Here is a 16,828-nt window from a genome sequence, read left to right on the forward strand (position 1 = left end):
TAACGTGCAGGAGAAAAAAACATCTCAAATCATCTAAAGTAATCGCTCCACTACCACTAAACGAGCCGAGGAAGACGTGCAGTTACTGCTGAACATGAATACTGAGTGTGACATACAAAAGACGGACAACAGAAGGCAGACATGTCTTAGAAACGGTGATCTAAAAATACAGTTTGGCAATAGACCACCAGGGGGAGTGTAGAAAAATGCCCACTCATGAGATCCTCAGATAGTGTCGATTGATCACGATGCTGTAAAAACGTAAGAAATATTAGCCGTCAAGTTTATTTTCATCCGCTGGCGGAGTAGTAGATTCATAAAACGTTATAAATGCACTCATTTTGGTTCATCTGACAAGCAAACAATGTGCTAAAAGTGCTTCAGAAAGGTGAAAAAGCAAACGATAACAAACTAGAAAAGTTTCTAGAAGGAAGAAGCACAGGTTGTGCTGCATAGAAACTACCAAAGTCAATGATTGCAAAGCTTGTGAGGGACGTTTGCAGGTTTAAGTCCCTCTACGTCTCTAAATTCAGAGCACTTTAAACAGTGGTCAATACACATAAAACAACATTGAAATGGAGACTCGACGCTTGTTTCTTCACTTTTCGCTTTTCTTCAGAAAAATATGGGAAGCCCTCAGTCATTTCCGGTAATAGATGTTCTTAACCAGCCTTTCGATTCACCCTCGCAAATATACATTTGTACATTTTTGGTATGTATATCTTCTGAAAAGGAATATATTTAAATATCCAGAATATTTACAGACTGATGAAACTATCTTACGCCTGTCTACAGACAGTAATATCCTCATCTAACACTCGCAGAAAGAGTCTTGATGCTAGAATGTGTCTCTGCTGTACAAACAGAAAAATTAACAAACATAAATGGGTGACACGCATGTCATATTTCAAAGAAATGTGGAAAAAAAAATGTCATTTTATATTTTAATATTTTCTAAATTGAATTATTAATCAATAATATAAATTCAATAAAAAAAAGTTATATGTATTATTTTTATATATATATATATATATATATATATATATATATATATATATATATATATATATATATCATTTATTTAAAATAAATTACAATAATTATATATAATAATATTTAATATTAATTTTTAAATAAAAATTATTTAATATTTAAACTGTAATAATATAACAGTATTTATTTTTACAGTTATACTGTAAAGCACTGTATTACAGTAATGAGAATTGACATTTAGAATAATTCTAGATGCATTAAAAATGGATTAAATTTGGTGGTTAAAGTGCTTAATTGTCACGAAAATGTTACAGTAAACACTTTTAGGAACTATTTTAGTTCCTTAAAAATAGGCTGCATTTTCTTCATGAATAGACTTATTTATGATTTATGATTAAACTGGTGGATATACAGTTGAGCAAGCGACGACTTGGCAAAAAATTGTGTGTGATGTTATAAAAGCATCAGATCTGTTGCCGTTCACAGGCCTTTCCCTCCGAATGCCGCAAACTAAACAAGATTAAAAAAAAACACAAAACACCAACCGAAAGAGTTTTCCGGCTTGATTACATGGTATTAGAACAGACAGGACACAAACGGACCATTAAAAGACAAACACACACTCATAAATAGAGAGAAATAGCTGAGCAACAGCAAAGCTTTGAGTCTGAAGTCGAGAAGGCTAAAATCCTCAGAAGACACAAAGGCAGCGTCTCTGGATTTTGGATGGCGACGAGAATGTAAAAGAGAAACATTGTAAAATGCATTGCATATATAATCGGTATTAATGACAGTTGTTATAAAAGTGGACACCTTTAATAACATGATATCGAGGAATGGAGTGGGATGAGCGGCCGGTGAGGAAAGCTGAAGAAACACCTGTGTGTGTGTGTGTGTGTGTGAGAATGGCTGAAGACACCTCTGGAAGAGGAAGTGCTTGGAGGATGAGGACACACTCTTCCTGTTGCTCCGGTCATTGGGTCAGAGTGCTGGAAGCCCTGAAGTAGGACAGGAACTTGAAGCACAAACTCACGACGAAGTACCAGATGTTCCTGGCCATCTGAGAGCGAGCGATGAAGACGCGCCAGATGAAGACCAGCAGCACCGTGTTGAACGTGTATCGGATGTTTCTCAGCCTGTGAACAGGAGGAAGAGAGGATCAATAATTCAGTCAAACACCAAACACGGCTGCAGTGTTTATATTTTATTTAATATAATATATAACAGTAACTATAAAAATAGTTTTAATCAGCAAGAATGCATTTCATCTTTTTAAAATTGACAGTAACTACAGTCATAATACATTTATATTATATTATATTATATTATTATAACATTATAATTAATACTGATTTTCGGTTACACTTTATTTTAAGGTGTCCTTGTTACAGTGTAATTATACATTTAAGTACTGAGTAATATTAATTAACCACATGCACTTACTATATGATTAGGGTTAGGTGGCTAAGGGTTACTTGCATGTAATTATGCATAATTAATTGTTATTATAATAGTAAGTACATGTAACAAGTATAACAAGGACACCTTAAAATAAAATGTATTTCTGCATTTCCAAAACATGCATTCTCATATTCTATTTTTCTATTATATAATATATGACAGTAAGAATGATTTTAATCCGCAAAGATGTATTAAATATTTTAAAAAAATGTTTTTAATAATATACTTATATAGTGTATTATAATGAATAATAATTAAAAAAAAATGTTTTTTTCTAATTTCCATTTATTTCGATAGATATTTCATTTTGATATAATATACACTACCCTTCAAAAGTTTGGGGTGAAGAATGAATACATTTAAGTTAAACTTCAGCTGTAAAGCAGCTCTACAGAGTGTCATCAGGTGGACGTACTTCCTCAAGTGCTGTCTGGCGGCGGGAATGTCGGACATGTCCTCGTTCAGAACGTACTTCTTGGTGCCGATACAGTAGTTCTCGATGTACTCGGGCCAGTTCAGCTGGCGAACGTCGAAGTTGAAGGTCTGAAAGATCAGAAGGAAGAGTTCAGCTGAGTTTCATCCACACAGTGTGTGTGTGTGTGTGTGTGTGTGTGTGTGTGTGTGTGTGTGTGTGTGTGTGTGTGTGTGTGTGTGTGTGTGTGTGTGTCCGCACCCTCCTGTCGTCGGCGCTCAGCTGATTCATCAGCATGTTCATGTTGTCTGAGTTCCACTCCCAGTCCTGACTGCTGAAGTATGCCAGCAGACCGATGGCTTTGTGCAGACGGTTGAAAATACGCATCATTCTGAATGAACACAGATCACACTCAGTGACAATTACACTATCATAGATATTTGTTTTTATAGATTTCATTTCAGTTATATAATACATAATAAATTATATTTATGTGTATTATGATTAAATTATATGAATTATTCATTAATAATAAAATTACTGATATTTCTATTTCTATACATGCTTTTTTCCTAATTTCTATAGATATTTTAATTCTACAATATAACAACAAATATAATGTATTCAACAACATAAATACTAATTTTAATAATCATAAATGTATAAGTGTATATATATTTATATATTAACAATATTTTTTTTCTAATTTCCACAGATATTTGATTTCTATAATATGTTAATAATTATCAATATTAATAATATAACATGAAAGTATATATAAATTAATAATTTAATAAATACTAATAATTCTATTTATATATTAACAATACATTTTTTCCCAATTTCTATAGATATTTCTCTTATTTATATAATATAATATAATATAATATAATATTAAAATGTACCAAAGCATGCTATTTTTCTAATGATTTGTTTTCTATAGATATTTTATTTTTACTTCAATAATACAAAATATGTTATAATTCAAAAGTTTGGGGTCAGTAAGATATTAAATTTACTAACACTTTTATTCTGCAAGGATGCATTATCAAAAGTGACAGTAAAGGCATTCATAATAAAAGTTTTCCAATTCTATTTCAAATAAATGCTGTTTTTTCCCTGCTGTCTATTTATCAAAGCATCCTGAACAAAATCAAATGCATCACGGTTTCCACAAAAATATTATGCAGCACAATTGTTTTCAACATTGATGATAATCAGAAATGTTTCTTGAGCAGCAAATCAGCATATTAGAATGATTTCTGAAGATCATGTGACACTGAAGACTGGAGTAATGATGCTGAAAATACAGCTGCGCATCACAGAAATAAATGTCATTTTACAATATATTCTAATAAAACAACAGCTATTTTATAATGCAGCCTTGGTGAGCAGAAGAGACTTCTTTGAAAAACACTGATAAATCTTACAACCCCCAAACATTTGAGTGATTACATTATATTATATTACAGATCCGTGCTATTTTATCAGCACAGAGTATAATGTCACTCTTTAGTGGTTGTTTTGCTCTCACTGTGGTTTCTGTCCGGACAGTCGGAGGAACAGGTCGTAGATGAGCGCGGGGAACTTGTGGCTGACGAGGATCCAGTACTGGTTGATCAGGTAATTGGAGGTGATGTTGGCGTTTGGCCGACGGAAAGCCTGTTCCAGAGGATTCCTCTTGAAGGTGGACATCACGTGATGCTCTGAAAAGCAAACGATATTGTATATAATATGACAACTAAACCACTATTTACTGAAGCATGAATCTGAACGTAACACTACACGGCTGGGAAACGCTAACAGGAAGAGGAAGATCTGCTTCTGGCCGTTGGCATGGTAATGCTGCTCTGACCAGTGGTCTGCCCTCGGACACACACCGCACACATACAGTACAGTATGATCCCAGTGATGTACTGTGAGCTATTTTTGAAACAAAGCGGTACGCATCTGCTAAAATGTGCAGTATGCAAACCAGTGCATGCACTGTGAGGAATACTGCAACCCAAACTCTGTGCACTGCATTGTGTCCAGTGTGACGAATAAGTTATGCAATTATAATTTATTTTTGGGATCAGTCTGGAAACCTGAATTAATCGTAATATATAATATTAACCATACAACATACAGTAGTAACAATAATACTCTTACTCAAACATTTAGCATTGCATACCATACTGCATATTATTTCATTTGCTTTTTCAATTAAAAAAATATTACGTACTTTTTTTTTTTAATTTAGGTATTTTCAATGAACCTGAAGTTATGCAATCATGATTTATTATTAATTTTGAGAGGAGTCTTGACACCTGGAATCAAACATGCAACAGCGACAATAATACTGTATCAAACATTTATTGTATACTATTTTATATGCTTTTTTAATTGGATTGTACAAGTTGTAAATAAATAAAAATTACTGGAATTCATTTAGTTTTTCTACTTCAAAATTTCATGTTTAATTCAATGTGTAACTTGCCGTTTCTTTGAAATTAGTTGTGAAATTTACTAGCAATTTTTTCCAACACGCATACTGCACACTATTTCAAATGCTTTAAAAAATAAATACAAATAAATAGTATGAACACTGTAAAAAAAAAAACAAAGAAAATACTGTAAAATATTAGTGTACGTTTTACCAGACAATACCATTTCAGTCTTTCTACTTTTAAAATGTCAGCTTCTGTATTTATTTATGTATTTTCCTGTATTTATTCTCTCTCTCTACTATATTCTGTCTTCCAATTATTCTATTCTATCTGTATTCAATTTTTATTATGCACATGCATGTCCTAAACTTGTTGTTTATGTGTGTTGTTGCACTGTGAGATGAGGAACTAAGGAAAAACATTTCACTACATTACATCACATGTATGTAATATGTATGCAACAAAGAACCTTGAACCCATTTTTTTCAGTGTAGTATACAGTATATAGTATACAGCAGCCATATACTCGCTCACACAGATTAGAGAAGCATGTTACGCACCGATCTCGCCCCAGTGGAAAGGGTTAATGCCTCCGGTTGTGCAGTTGTACACGAGCGCAGTTTTCGGTCTGAAATAAAAATGCACATGTGAACAGCTGCACATTTCCCCCTTATGCAAATACATCAACAGAGGGATTTTTCATGCTAATATTCTCCGTTTAATCTCCCGCGGGTCTAACATAAGCAAATCAGACAGGTGAAGCTCACCTGTGCACCGCGGTGTACCAGCCGGCGGCCAGCGTCAGGTTTATAACCACATCTACAGGAATCAGATCGGCCACCGCGTCATTACTGGCTCTCATGGTGCGCAGGATGCCCTTCCCAGCCTGCATCGGGACACACAGAACACACGCTTCTTCAGAGAGGACGTCAGCAGAGCCGAACGCAACATATGCCTCTGTTTGGCTGTGAGCTTCATGGAGGCGTTTAGGAGGCTGAAACGGCTTAATGACTTCAGGAAATACAGACTAATTAAAAACGGGGGCAGACTGTTTTCATCGCTTTGAATCTTGCCAGGTCAGCGAGTGATGCGAGGAGGTGAAAAATCATTTTTTTGGGATGTTAAAACACCTTGTTGTATATTAATTTCAGTGCAACTTAAAAGCCATTATGATTCTGATTTCAGTTTCACATTAAAAATGCTATTTTAATGTTTAGGTCGGTTTAGTTCGTCCATCATAATTTAGCCTGACATACAAAATAACGGTCAGAAAAAAACTTTTTTTTTAGCGGAACAATTTACTGAAACCTTAATATAAAAATATAAAAGGGCAAATATAAAAGAAAATCTTAAAATAAAATAATATCAAATTCAAAAGAATAAAAAAAGAGAGAAAATATAAAAGAAAATATATATTTTTTTAAGTATCAATTCATCCATCAGGCTTTTATGGCTCATATATAGTCTGATATAGCGAGGATATGGAAGGAAAAATAGCTCAGATTTATTCAGAGTCAAACTGAGCAATAACATGCTGATGTTGATATTCATATGATGAAATTCTGATTCTTGTAAATTGATCTTTATAAAAGTGTAGCAGATAATTACATAAAATGATATTAAAATATCAGTCATACACAATTATACTAAAAGACCTTTTTACCTAATAAAAACACTAAACTATCAATCAGAGGACAGAATGCATGGAGTAGATAGTGTGCGACAGGTTTAACAGCAGAGTTTTGATCATTTAGAGGCCTTAGAAAGTTACTTCAAGTCAGTTTTACAGGTTTAGATCGCTCCGCTGTAGAACATCATGAAGCAATACTTACAGCAATGAAAATACCACTTGGTCCATTGAAGTTGTCTATCCAACCCTGTAAAACACAGAAAAAGACTCAATTGCTATGCGGTTGCTAGGGTGCTCTGAGTGGTTGCTAGGTGGTTGCTCGCAAGTCAAGAGTCAAAACCAAGCCAGTGTTATTTTAGTATCAATGATATTCTATTATAGTTTTTGTTAATAATTTGAATTAAATACAATTTTTATATTTTCTGTTTTTATTATAATTGTAATTTTTTTGTAATTGTTTTTTTTTATATATATGTCTATATAATTTTCATTTAGTATTAGTTATTTTAGTACTTCAAATTGAACTACACAAAAATGAGAAATGTTGCTTTGGCATCTAGCTCAAATAAAACAAGTTTAAGTTTTTTTATTGTTTGTCATTTTTTTTGTACATTTTTATTTCAGTTAATAATTATTTTATTTCAGTTTTTGTAACCCAAATATTTGTATTATAGTTTTTTATAATTATTTGGTTTTTCCATTTTATTTTATGTAGTTTTAGTTATTTTAGTATTTCAAATTAAACTAAATGAAAATATAGAAAAGAAAGCTGAAAGAAAATAAGATTTGGTTTTGTAATTTTTTATTTTACTCCAATTTAGTTTATTTCAAATTAAGAAAATGATTTTTTAAATATTGTCTAGTTTTTATTCTTTTATTTCAGTTTAAATTTTTAGTACACTGAGTTAACCTAAATTTATTTAATTTCTTTTAAATACATGTCTATATAGTTTTTATTTAGTTTTACAGTTTTAGTTATTCAAAATAAAAATGAGAAATGTTACCGTGGCAGCTAGCTGAAATAAAGTTTATATATACATAAATATCTATATATTATTTCAGTTATTGTTTATTTCAAGTAAAGATTTTTTTTAATGGTTTTAGTTAATGATAATAAACAACACCAAACGACTCTATGATATTCTGCAATGTAGAAATGTCTAAGTTTCTGCAAGTCCAGGTTTGAACCTAAATCCTCTGGGTTACCAGCCCAGATCTGTAACCATTAAGCTGCATCATTCAGCTATCACAGCTGTAAAAGCGAGGACTGTTGGAGCGCATGCGTCACTCACGGGGAAGGGCTCCTGCCAGCTGGCTCCCACGATGGACGGCCGTATGATGGCGATGTTGAGTTTGCCGCTCTCCTGCTGCACCACACACTCGGCCAGCGCTTTGGTGTAGGTGTAAGTGTTCGGCCGGTCACCGATCAGACGGGGTGTGATGTCACAGACGATACTGTCATCCATCCACCTACACACACACACACACACAGAGATAAATCCCAGCTCTGCTTCAGGGTCAGCACAGTGTGTCAGACAAAACATCCTGATGCTGTCTGGCTTGACAGAGTCAAATAATGTGGGAAATCAGACATGCAATGACCAGTGGCATAAATCAAGTGTTCATAAACTGGGGTTCATGGGAAAGGTTAAAGAAAAAAAACGTAAATTAAAATAAATAAATAAATAAAAATGTAATTAAAATTAACAAATGAATATATAATAACAGATATTCTAATTAATACATCTAAAAGTATAGTACTAGAAAATGTAAATAAATTAAGTGTTTGGTCTTTATACATGAAAATATAAACCTGCCTATATATTTTATGAATTAATATTTTATAAATATATAAATAAATAAAAAAATAAATAAAAATATATATATACACACACACACACACACACATACATTTTAATTTCAGCTAGTTGCTAAGAACATATTTCTTTTTTCTTTTTAATATTTCTAACATATTTCTTTTTTTTATTTAACTTGATATACTAAAATAACTAAGAATTACATAGACATATAATAAAAAATATATAAATATAAACTAATTCAAAATATTAACCGAAAATATCTTAAGTATCAGAGTGACACTAAAATAACACTGGTGTTTACATATTTATTTATTTTTTCCAATTCTCTACTTGTTTTATTTTTGTTTGATGTTTTTCAGCATACCATAATTCTGTTGAAAGACATGACCTTACGTCTGATATTGAACACACTCTTCCCTTACAGCTCTGGATTGTTTCAACTCCATAAGGTAACATAAGCTCATAGCTGTGGCTGCCGGCTAGATTCTGTAAGTGAGTTTGAGATGATGATGATATATTGCACTCACTCCAGAGAGTCGATGAGTTTCTTGGGCTCGACCGGAGGAGGGTAGATGACCTCGTCGATGTGTCTGCGGTTGCAGTTGGCGTAGGCGGTGGAGATGTGGATGAAGGCCTGCAGGTGCTGCATCTGCTGCGCCAGAGAGAGGAGCTGCTGCGTGGCGATGACGTTCAGCTGCAGCGCATGCCTGCGCAGACACATGAAACACTTCAGGATACTCACATCACACAGCACACTTCACATCATAATCGGCAACATACCGCCTGTGACAGAAACTAAAACCATAAATAAAAACATTTATGTGACTTGAAATCAAATAAAAGTCAAAAACAGAGAGATAAATCACTGCTCTGCTTCAGGGTCAGGACAGCGTGTCAGACAAAACATCAGCGCACTGATGCAATATGGCTCGTCAGAAAACCAAAAAACCAAAATAAAAAAATGCAAATAAACAAACAAACAATAAAATAAATAAATAACTGAAATAAGTAAATAAAATGAAATAAATTTATTAATATATAAAATTGATTTAAATAAAAAAAAATATATTAAAATAATTTAATAAAAAAAAGATAAAAAAAATACATTAATAATAGATCTCATACAGGTCTAATAGAGTGCTATAGTGAGTAGAAAAAAGTAATAAGGTAACGTAATAGAAACAAATGATTTATTATAATAATTTGGTGTAGACCCAAAATATATAAATAATAATATGAAATAAAAATGTGATTAAAATAAAGAAATTAATGAAAAAATGATTTAAAAAGATTAAAAGTACATTCTACATTTAACAGTACAGTACTGTTAAAGTATGCAAGATAATGTTATAGAAATTTGGCATAGAACCAAAATATATAAATTGCATTTAAAAATAAATAAACATTTGATTAAAATAGAGAACTAAAAAACATTATAAAAATACATAAATAATACACCTACTAGTACAGTATTATGGTGAGCAGGAAAAAAGCTATAACAATGTAATACACAGTCTATCACAGGGTTATTAAAATTAACTAAAACAACAACAAAAAAAGTGTTATGTAAAATAAATGTTAAATGAAATAAAATATAATATTTCTCATTTTTGTTTAGTTCATTTTAAAATACTGAAACAACTAAAAGCAAAACTAAAATAAAAATTCAACTTTACAGACATTTAAAAAAAATGACAAAAACACAAAACTACTTTAACTTTAAATTATTAAAAACATATATTAATTAAAAAACTATTTGTATTTACAAAATATTTATAACAACTATAATAGTATATTAATGAAACATATCCGTGATGCTGCTGGAGTGAGAGGACTGGTTCAAACGACTGCATTCTAATGCTCTTATTATCTTCCTTAGGAAAATGAAGCAAAAGGTCCCTGTCAACAGATGTGTGTGTGGAGGAGAGGAAAGCTTTCCCTTACTCGATCCTGCTCTGAAATCAGCAGTTCACTAATGAATCCCTCGTTCCTCCAGCAGTGTGAACATCTGCTCCTCAGCCGGAGACTCATCACAGCAGAAATACTGTGTGTGTGTGTGTGTGTGTGTGTGTGTGTGTTGTGTGTGTGCTTTCTCTCTCTTATTCTTGTTATTCTAACAGTTCCTCCCTTCTTTTACAAGTGTAGCTATGGTTTTCAAGTTCCATCATACACTTATGTTCAAAAACTTGGGTTTGGTAAGATTTATTATTGTATTTGAAGTCTCTTCTGCTCACTAAGGTTGTGTTTATTTGACCAAAAATACAATAAAAATTGTGAAATATTATTATAACTTAAAACAGCTGTTTTTTATTTAAATATTTTGTAAATTGTAATTTATTCCTGTGATCAAAGCTGAATTTTCAGCATCATTACTCCAGTCTTCAGTGTCACACGATTCTTCAGAAATCATTCTGATATGCTGATTTGCTTCTTAAGAAACATTTCTGATTATTTGTTTTGCAAACGTCGTTGTATGTTGAGTGTGACTCACTTCAGGGGCTCGTCGAAGCGGATGGTGGCGGCGCAGTGGAAGACGATGTTTATACAGGAAGTGAGCGTTTGCACGTCCTCTGCACTGATGGCCAGGCCGGGCTGCGTGAGCTCGCTGCTGATGGGGATGATCTTCTGATGAAAGTCAGGATTATCCTCACGCACACGGTCGAACAGCTGCAAAACACACACAGACACACACGTCACTGATGCAGAATAACTACATCTACACAAAACTTGACAATTATCATTCTTCATGTTTTCTAAAGTATTCATAAATGAAGGCAGTATGTTACTGTTACACTAATTTAAATGAAATAAACACTGTGTTATTCAGAAACCTAATGAGAATAAATAAACAAACAAAAAAACATTGCAAAAACAGAATTTGGGTAATATATAAATAAAGCTAATTTAAATAGAAAAGTGCATTAAATCTAATGAAAATCACCAATGAAAATAACAAACAAATAAACAAAACAAATAAACATTCCAAAAATGGTAATTTTAGTAAAGTAGTAAATGCAACTAAGCTAATAAAACAATGGTGCATTAAATCTAATGAAAATCACAACTGGAAATAACTACAATAAAAACAAACAAAAATCAATCAATCAGTCAATACAGAAGTGGGGATAAAATCTTGTATAACCAGGCCAGGAACAGACCAACAAAGGAGATCAGAGTGGATAAAAAAAAGCTACTCTGAAAAGCTGGAAAAATAGCGACAGTATGGACAGGTTTAAGGAGCATCACCAAGTTCAAGACACCACCCCACTGCAGTCTGTGGAGAATTAACAACTGGCTGACGATCTGAATGTGTTTTACTGCCGGTTTGAAAAACCCAGACTCACACCCCACACCAGCTCTGATCTGCACTTCACACATCCACCTACCCCTGCTGCAACCCCCATCCCTCTCTCAGCATTCAACCTGCGCTTAAGGTCTGTGTAGAGGATGTGAACCGGGGCTTCAGGAACCAGAAGACTAAAAAAGCTTCACGCCCAGATGGTGTTTCACCTGCCTGTCTACAAGTCTGTACTGAGCAACTGGATCCCATCAGATCCCTGGAGCTGTGTGAAGTTCCCCATGCTTCAAACGCTCCACTATCATCCCATTCCCACAAAAAAAAAATACAAAATAAAAAAATCACTGGACTGGCCTACCTGTATAACATCAACGGACCTCTTTGGATCCTCTTCAGTTTGCCTACAAAGCAAACAGGTCTGTGGATGATGCAGTCAACATCCTGCAACACCTCGACAGACCTGGGACTTATGCAAGGATCCTATTTGTGGAGTTCAGTTTCGGCCTTCAATACCATCGTGCCTGATCTTCTCTCAGACAAACTGACCCAGCTCTCCGAGCCCACCTCCATCTGTCAGTGGACCACCAGCTTCCTGACAGACAGGTAAACTCACATCCAGGTCCCTTACGATCAATACTGGTGCCCCCCAAGGATGTGTTCTCTCCCCACTGCTCTTCTCCCTCTACTCAAATGACAGCACCTTTAGAGAGCCCTCTGTCAAGCTCCTGAAGTTTGCGGACGACACTACAGTCATCGGCCTCATCAAGGACGGTGACAAGTTTGCTTATAGAAGCGAGGTTGAGAAGCTGGCTTTCTGGTGTCTTAACAAATACGAGCTTAACATGCTCAAAACAATGGAGATGATCGTGGACTTCAGGAGAAAACCCCCTGCGCTCCCCCGACTCACCATCATAGACAGCACTATGACTGCAGTGGAGTCATTCAGATTCCTGGAAACAACCATCTCTCAGGACCTGAAGTGAGACGTTCATATAGACTCCAATGCTAAAAAAAACCTAGCAGAGGTTGTACTTCCTTCGCCAGCTGAGAAAGTTCAACCTGCCACAGGAGCTGCTGAAACAGTTCTACTCAGCCGTCATTGAGTCTGTCTTGTGTCCCTCTGTAACTGTCTGGTTGGGTTCAGCTACACAATCAGACATTGAGAGACTACAGCGGACAGTCAGGACTGCTGAGGATTATTGGTTCCCCCTGCCTAACCTCAATGATCTTCACACCTCCAGAGTGAGGAGAAGGGCTGGTAAAATCACTCTGGACCCCTCACATCCAGCACACTCCCTCTTTGAACTGTTGCCCTCTGGTCGACGCTACAAAGCACTGAACACCAAAACTGCCAGAGAGAAGAACAGCTTTTTCCCCAAGGCCATATCCCACCTGAACACCACATAACACATCTCAGGTCTCTACATCTGTAAATAACACATTCACAATTCTGTCGATTGATATATTCTTTTTTCTCTGTATTTTATTACCATATTATATATTTCATTTATTGTCTATTCTTTTTATTATTAGTGTTTTATTTCACTTTATGACCTTAAATAATATGTATGTCTGCACTATGTCTGTACTTTCTGGAAGCTCCTGAGACCACGACAAATTCCTTGCATGTTTAAACACACTTGGTAATCTCCATTGAGAATAAATAAATGAATAAAAGCAAAAAAAAAAAAAAAAACTGTCATGATTATATTTTTACAATACGTGCAATACTGCCAGAACAAAAACATGAAAAAAAAACATGAATTTACCATTCATTACATTCTCTAAAGTATTCATACTTCATGTTAATTTAAATAAAATAAATACTGCATTATTAGAAAACCTAATGAGAGTCACCAATGAGAATAAAATAAATTAATGACAAATTACAATTACGGGAATTTGGGTAGTAAATGTACTTAATTTTTAATTGTCCATATAAATAACATTACAACGCACGGTCCTAAAAACAGGCATCATTTTCATACTTTTCTTGAGAAATGCAATTTCTCATCTCTTTTTTTGGATTTTGTGGAAAATGTGAAATATACGTTTACACGACAATCCACCCGAGACATTATGCATTTTCTGCAAATTCAAATGACAAATCTCATCATATTATGTCACAGACTTCAGTGTTTATGTAATGGAGAAAACTACAGACTGAAAAAATAAGATATATTCCCTGACCGTATCCAAACGCACAGGCTTCCAGCACGGCGTGTTCAACGCGGTACATAGATGATGCACTGTGATTTCTGTAATCTGACATCAAAAGAGGATTTGCAGAGACTGGTGTGCTCTCTGACACACGTGTGCTGACTTATGTTACCCACAATTCCAAGGGTCTGGCAGTGGCACGTTCCTGCAGCCACAGCCAATCAGAATCATTTCTGGATGTAACATCTGACCCCCTGTAACCCCAGCAGCAGAGGGACGCTGCGGACAGCTGTTGAGCCTCTCGGGCGAGTCACGCTTCTGAATGCATAGTTATCCAAAAGCAGATTAGCATTTCCAAAAGGAAACAGTGGTTGAAAGGCATCCAAATAATAAGTTAAAGTTTGAGAGCAGATGAAACGCTAGAGATGCTTCATAGTCACAGCGAAAATATTAATCAAAACAATTTCATTTACAAATTTAAAAACAAACAAATCAAAACTAAACAAAACAATGAAATATAATGAAACTGTAATTTATTACACTCTCATACATTATGGTAGTTATACATAAATAAACACTGTATTACTTGAAAACCTTTGAGAGTCACTACTGAGAAGAAAAATGACCAAAATAATATGTTTGAAGTGTAAATGAAATGCCAGAGCTGCTTTAAAGTTGACCCAAAAATATTAATTAAATCAATTTCCTTTACAAATTAAAATAAATTAATAAAAACATTAATAAAAAATGATTAAATATGTTTAAATGACAAAGAAAGAAAAAATCTGATAAATTTAATTTTACAAATTAAAAACAAATAAAACAAAAACTAACCAGTTAAATTTCATTTACAAATAAAAAACAAATAAAACAAAACAATAATTCAATTTAAATTATGAATAATATAAACTTCATTTAGAAATTAAAAACACAAATAAAACAAAAAATAATAATAAAAACAAATCTATCAAATAAACCTCAGTTTCAAATAAAAAAACAGAAAATAATAATAAAATACAAATTATAAATCAAATGTATATATATTTTTCATTTAGAAAAAAAAGAAAAAATATACAAATGAGTAAACAAAACTCATTTAGAAATAATAAACAAATAAAACATAGAAACAATAATAAAAATAATAAAAATAATTTAATTTACAAATGAAAAACAAAACAATATTTTAAAAAAAAATTGTTAATCATTTAGAGAGCACATAACCCCTATTTAGACATCATATGTCAGAACCAGGCTAATAGTTTGAGGTGTAAATAAAACAGAGCTGCTTTACAGTCGTCAGTGTAAACGAAGAGCACCAATCCACATTCAGTATGCAAATAATCCAAACCGTTTAAGACATAAAACAGTTTTAAAACCTTCATGTTGGACTTGATGTTGTAAGTGAGGTTGTAAATCCAGTTCTTTCTGACTTCTTTTCCCAGGAATTGATGTGAATTGTCTGGGAGATCTAGGCGTGTTGTAAAGTCTGTTTGCGTGTCGAGACACGGATGATTTTATTTGCTTTCTCAATGTGTTTGTTGAGACAAGATGTGGTCAAGGTGTGAGATGTACACATTCGCTCCTGTTTCAACAGAAACACACTTTCTTGCACAATTACCGAGAAATTTCTAAATGTCAGTTAGAACCGTTGCTAGAACGAGTTTTTTGTATATACTATAAATAAAAAAAAAAAAAGTAAATGTATAGTTTAATAAAAAAATAAAAAATAAAAGAAAAATCATTACATATAAACCATATCCTGATGGGTCACATCCCTCTTCAAATGAAAAAGTAACTAATATATATATATATATATATATATATATATATATAGATGGAACTTTAACATTACAAAACAAATCTGGATTTAGTAAAAAACTATTTTATATATATACTAATATATATATATATAATATTATATATATAATCATATATATATATATATATATATATAATATATATATTTATATATATAATAACAAATTATTTACAAATTAAAACAACAAATAAAAAACAATAATAATAATATTTTTGTTTGGAAAACTAAAACTGAACAAAGTAAAACTGAAAAAAAAAATCTTAATGCTAATACTAGAAAAGAATTTTTATGAAAATTTTAAAAACAAAATTACTAAAACTAAACTAAAATTAAAATAAAAACTGAAACTATACAATAAAAGCTAATTCATAATTGTAATAACTATAAAAGTATATAAATACTACAATACAATAATAATACAATTATTAATAATATAAGATTTCATTTGCAATTAAAGCACAAAATAAAAAACATAAATAAAAAAATAATAATAATTTACAAAGTACATAAACCCCATTCAGACACCATAACAAGACATAACTTATTTGGCTAATGTCAAGCACAGCAATAAGCAACTTGTCTTTTACAACCAGAGGATTTTCAAATGCAAATTCATTTGCATGATCTGAACACACTTCAACATGCAAATACTACAGGAATAAAGCTCTAATGATATCATCTGAACGCATGGTTCAGATGAGTCTGGTCATAACAGCCATTAACTCCGATTACTAGACAGAGCAGACAACATATGGGGCATGATCTAGCCAACACACACACACACACACAGATTTAGAGAGAGTTCA

General features: G+C 33.0%; 1 protein-coding gene across 1 annotated transcript in view; it reads right to left on the reverse strand.

The window, feature by feature from the left end:
* Positions 1 to 1,193: 1,193 nt before the first annotated feature.
* The window catches only part of LOC109053055 (fatty acyl-CoA reductase 1-like), a 32,709-nt gene continuing 17,074 nt past the window's right edge, over positions 1,194 to 16,828 (reverse strand). The window contains exons 3-12 of the mRNA XM_042737888.1: positions 11,237 to 11,412; positions 9,273 to 9,452; positions 8,218 to 8,395; positions 7,128 to 7,172; positions 6,063 to 6,181; positions 5,856 to 5,923; positions 4,401 to 4,572; positions 3,128 to 3,257; positions 2,870 to 2,997; positions 1,194 to 2,129 (exon numbers count right to left, since the gene is read on the reverse strand). Of these exons, the coding sequence (XP_042593822.1) occupies positions 1,967 to 2,129; positions 2,870 to 2,997; positions 3,128 to 3,257; positions 4,401 to 4,572; positions 5,856 to 5,923; positions 6,063 to 6,181; positions 7,128 to 7,172; positions 8,218 to 8,395; positions 9,273 to 9,452; positions 11,237 to 11,412 (1,359 nt within the window). The 3' untranslated portion in view covers positions 1,194 to 1,966. The remainder of the gene's footprint in view (positions 2,130 to 2,869; positions 2,998 to 3,127; positions 3,258 to 4,400; positions 4,573 to 5,855; positions 5,924 to 6,062; positions 6,182 to 7,127; positions 7,173 to 8,217; positions 8,396 to 9,272; positions 9,453 to 11,236; positions 11,413 to 16,828) is intronic.

The sequence above is a fragment of the Cyprinus carpio genome, chromosome A4, assembly GCF_018340385.1.
Source record: "Cyprinus carpio isolate SPL01 chromosome A4, ASM1834038v1, whole genome shotgun sequence".
In the NCBI taxonomy this organism is placed as follows: Eukaryota; Metazoa; Chordata; class Actinopteri; order Cypriniformes; family Cyprinidae; genus Cyprinus; species Cyprinus carpio.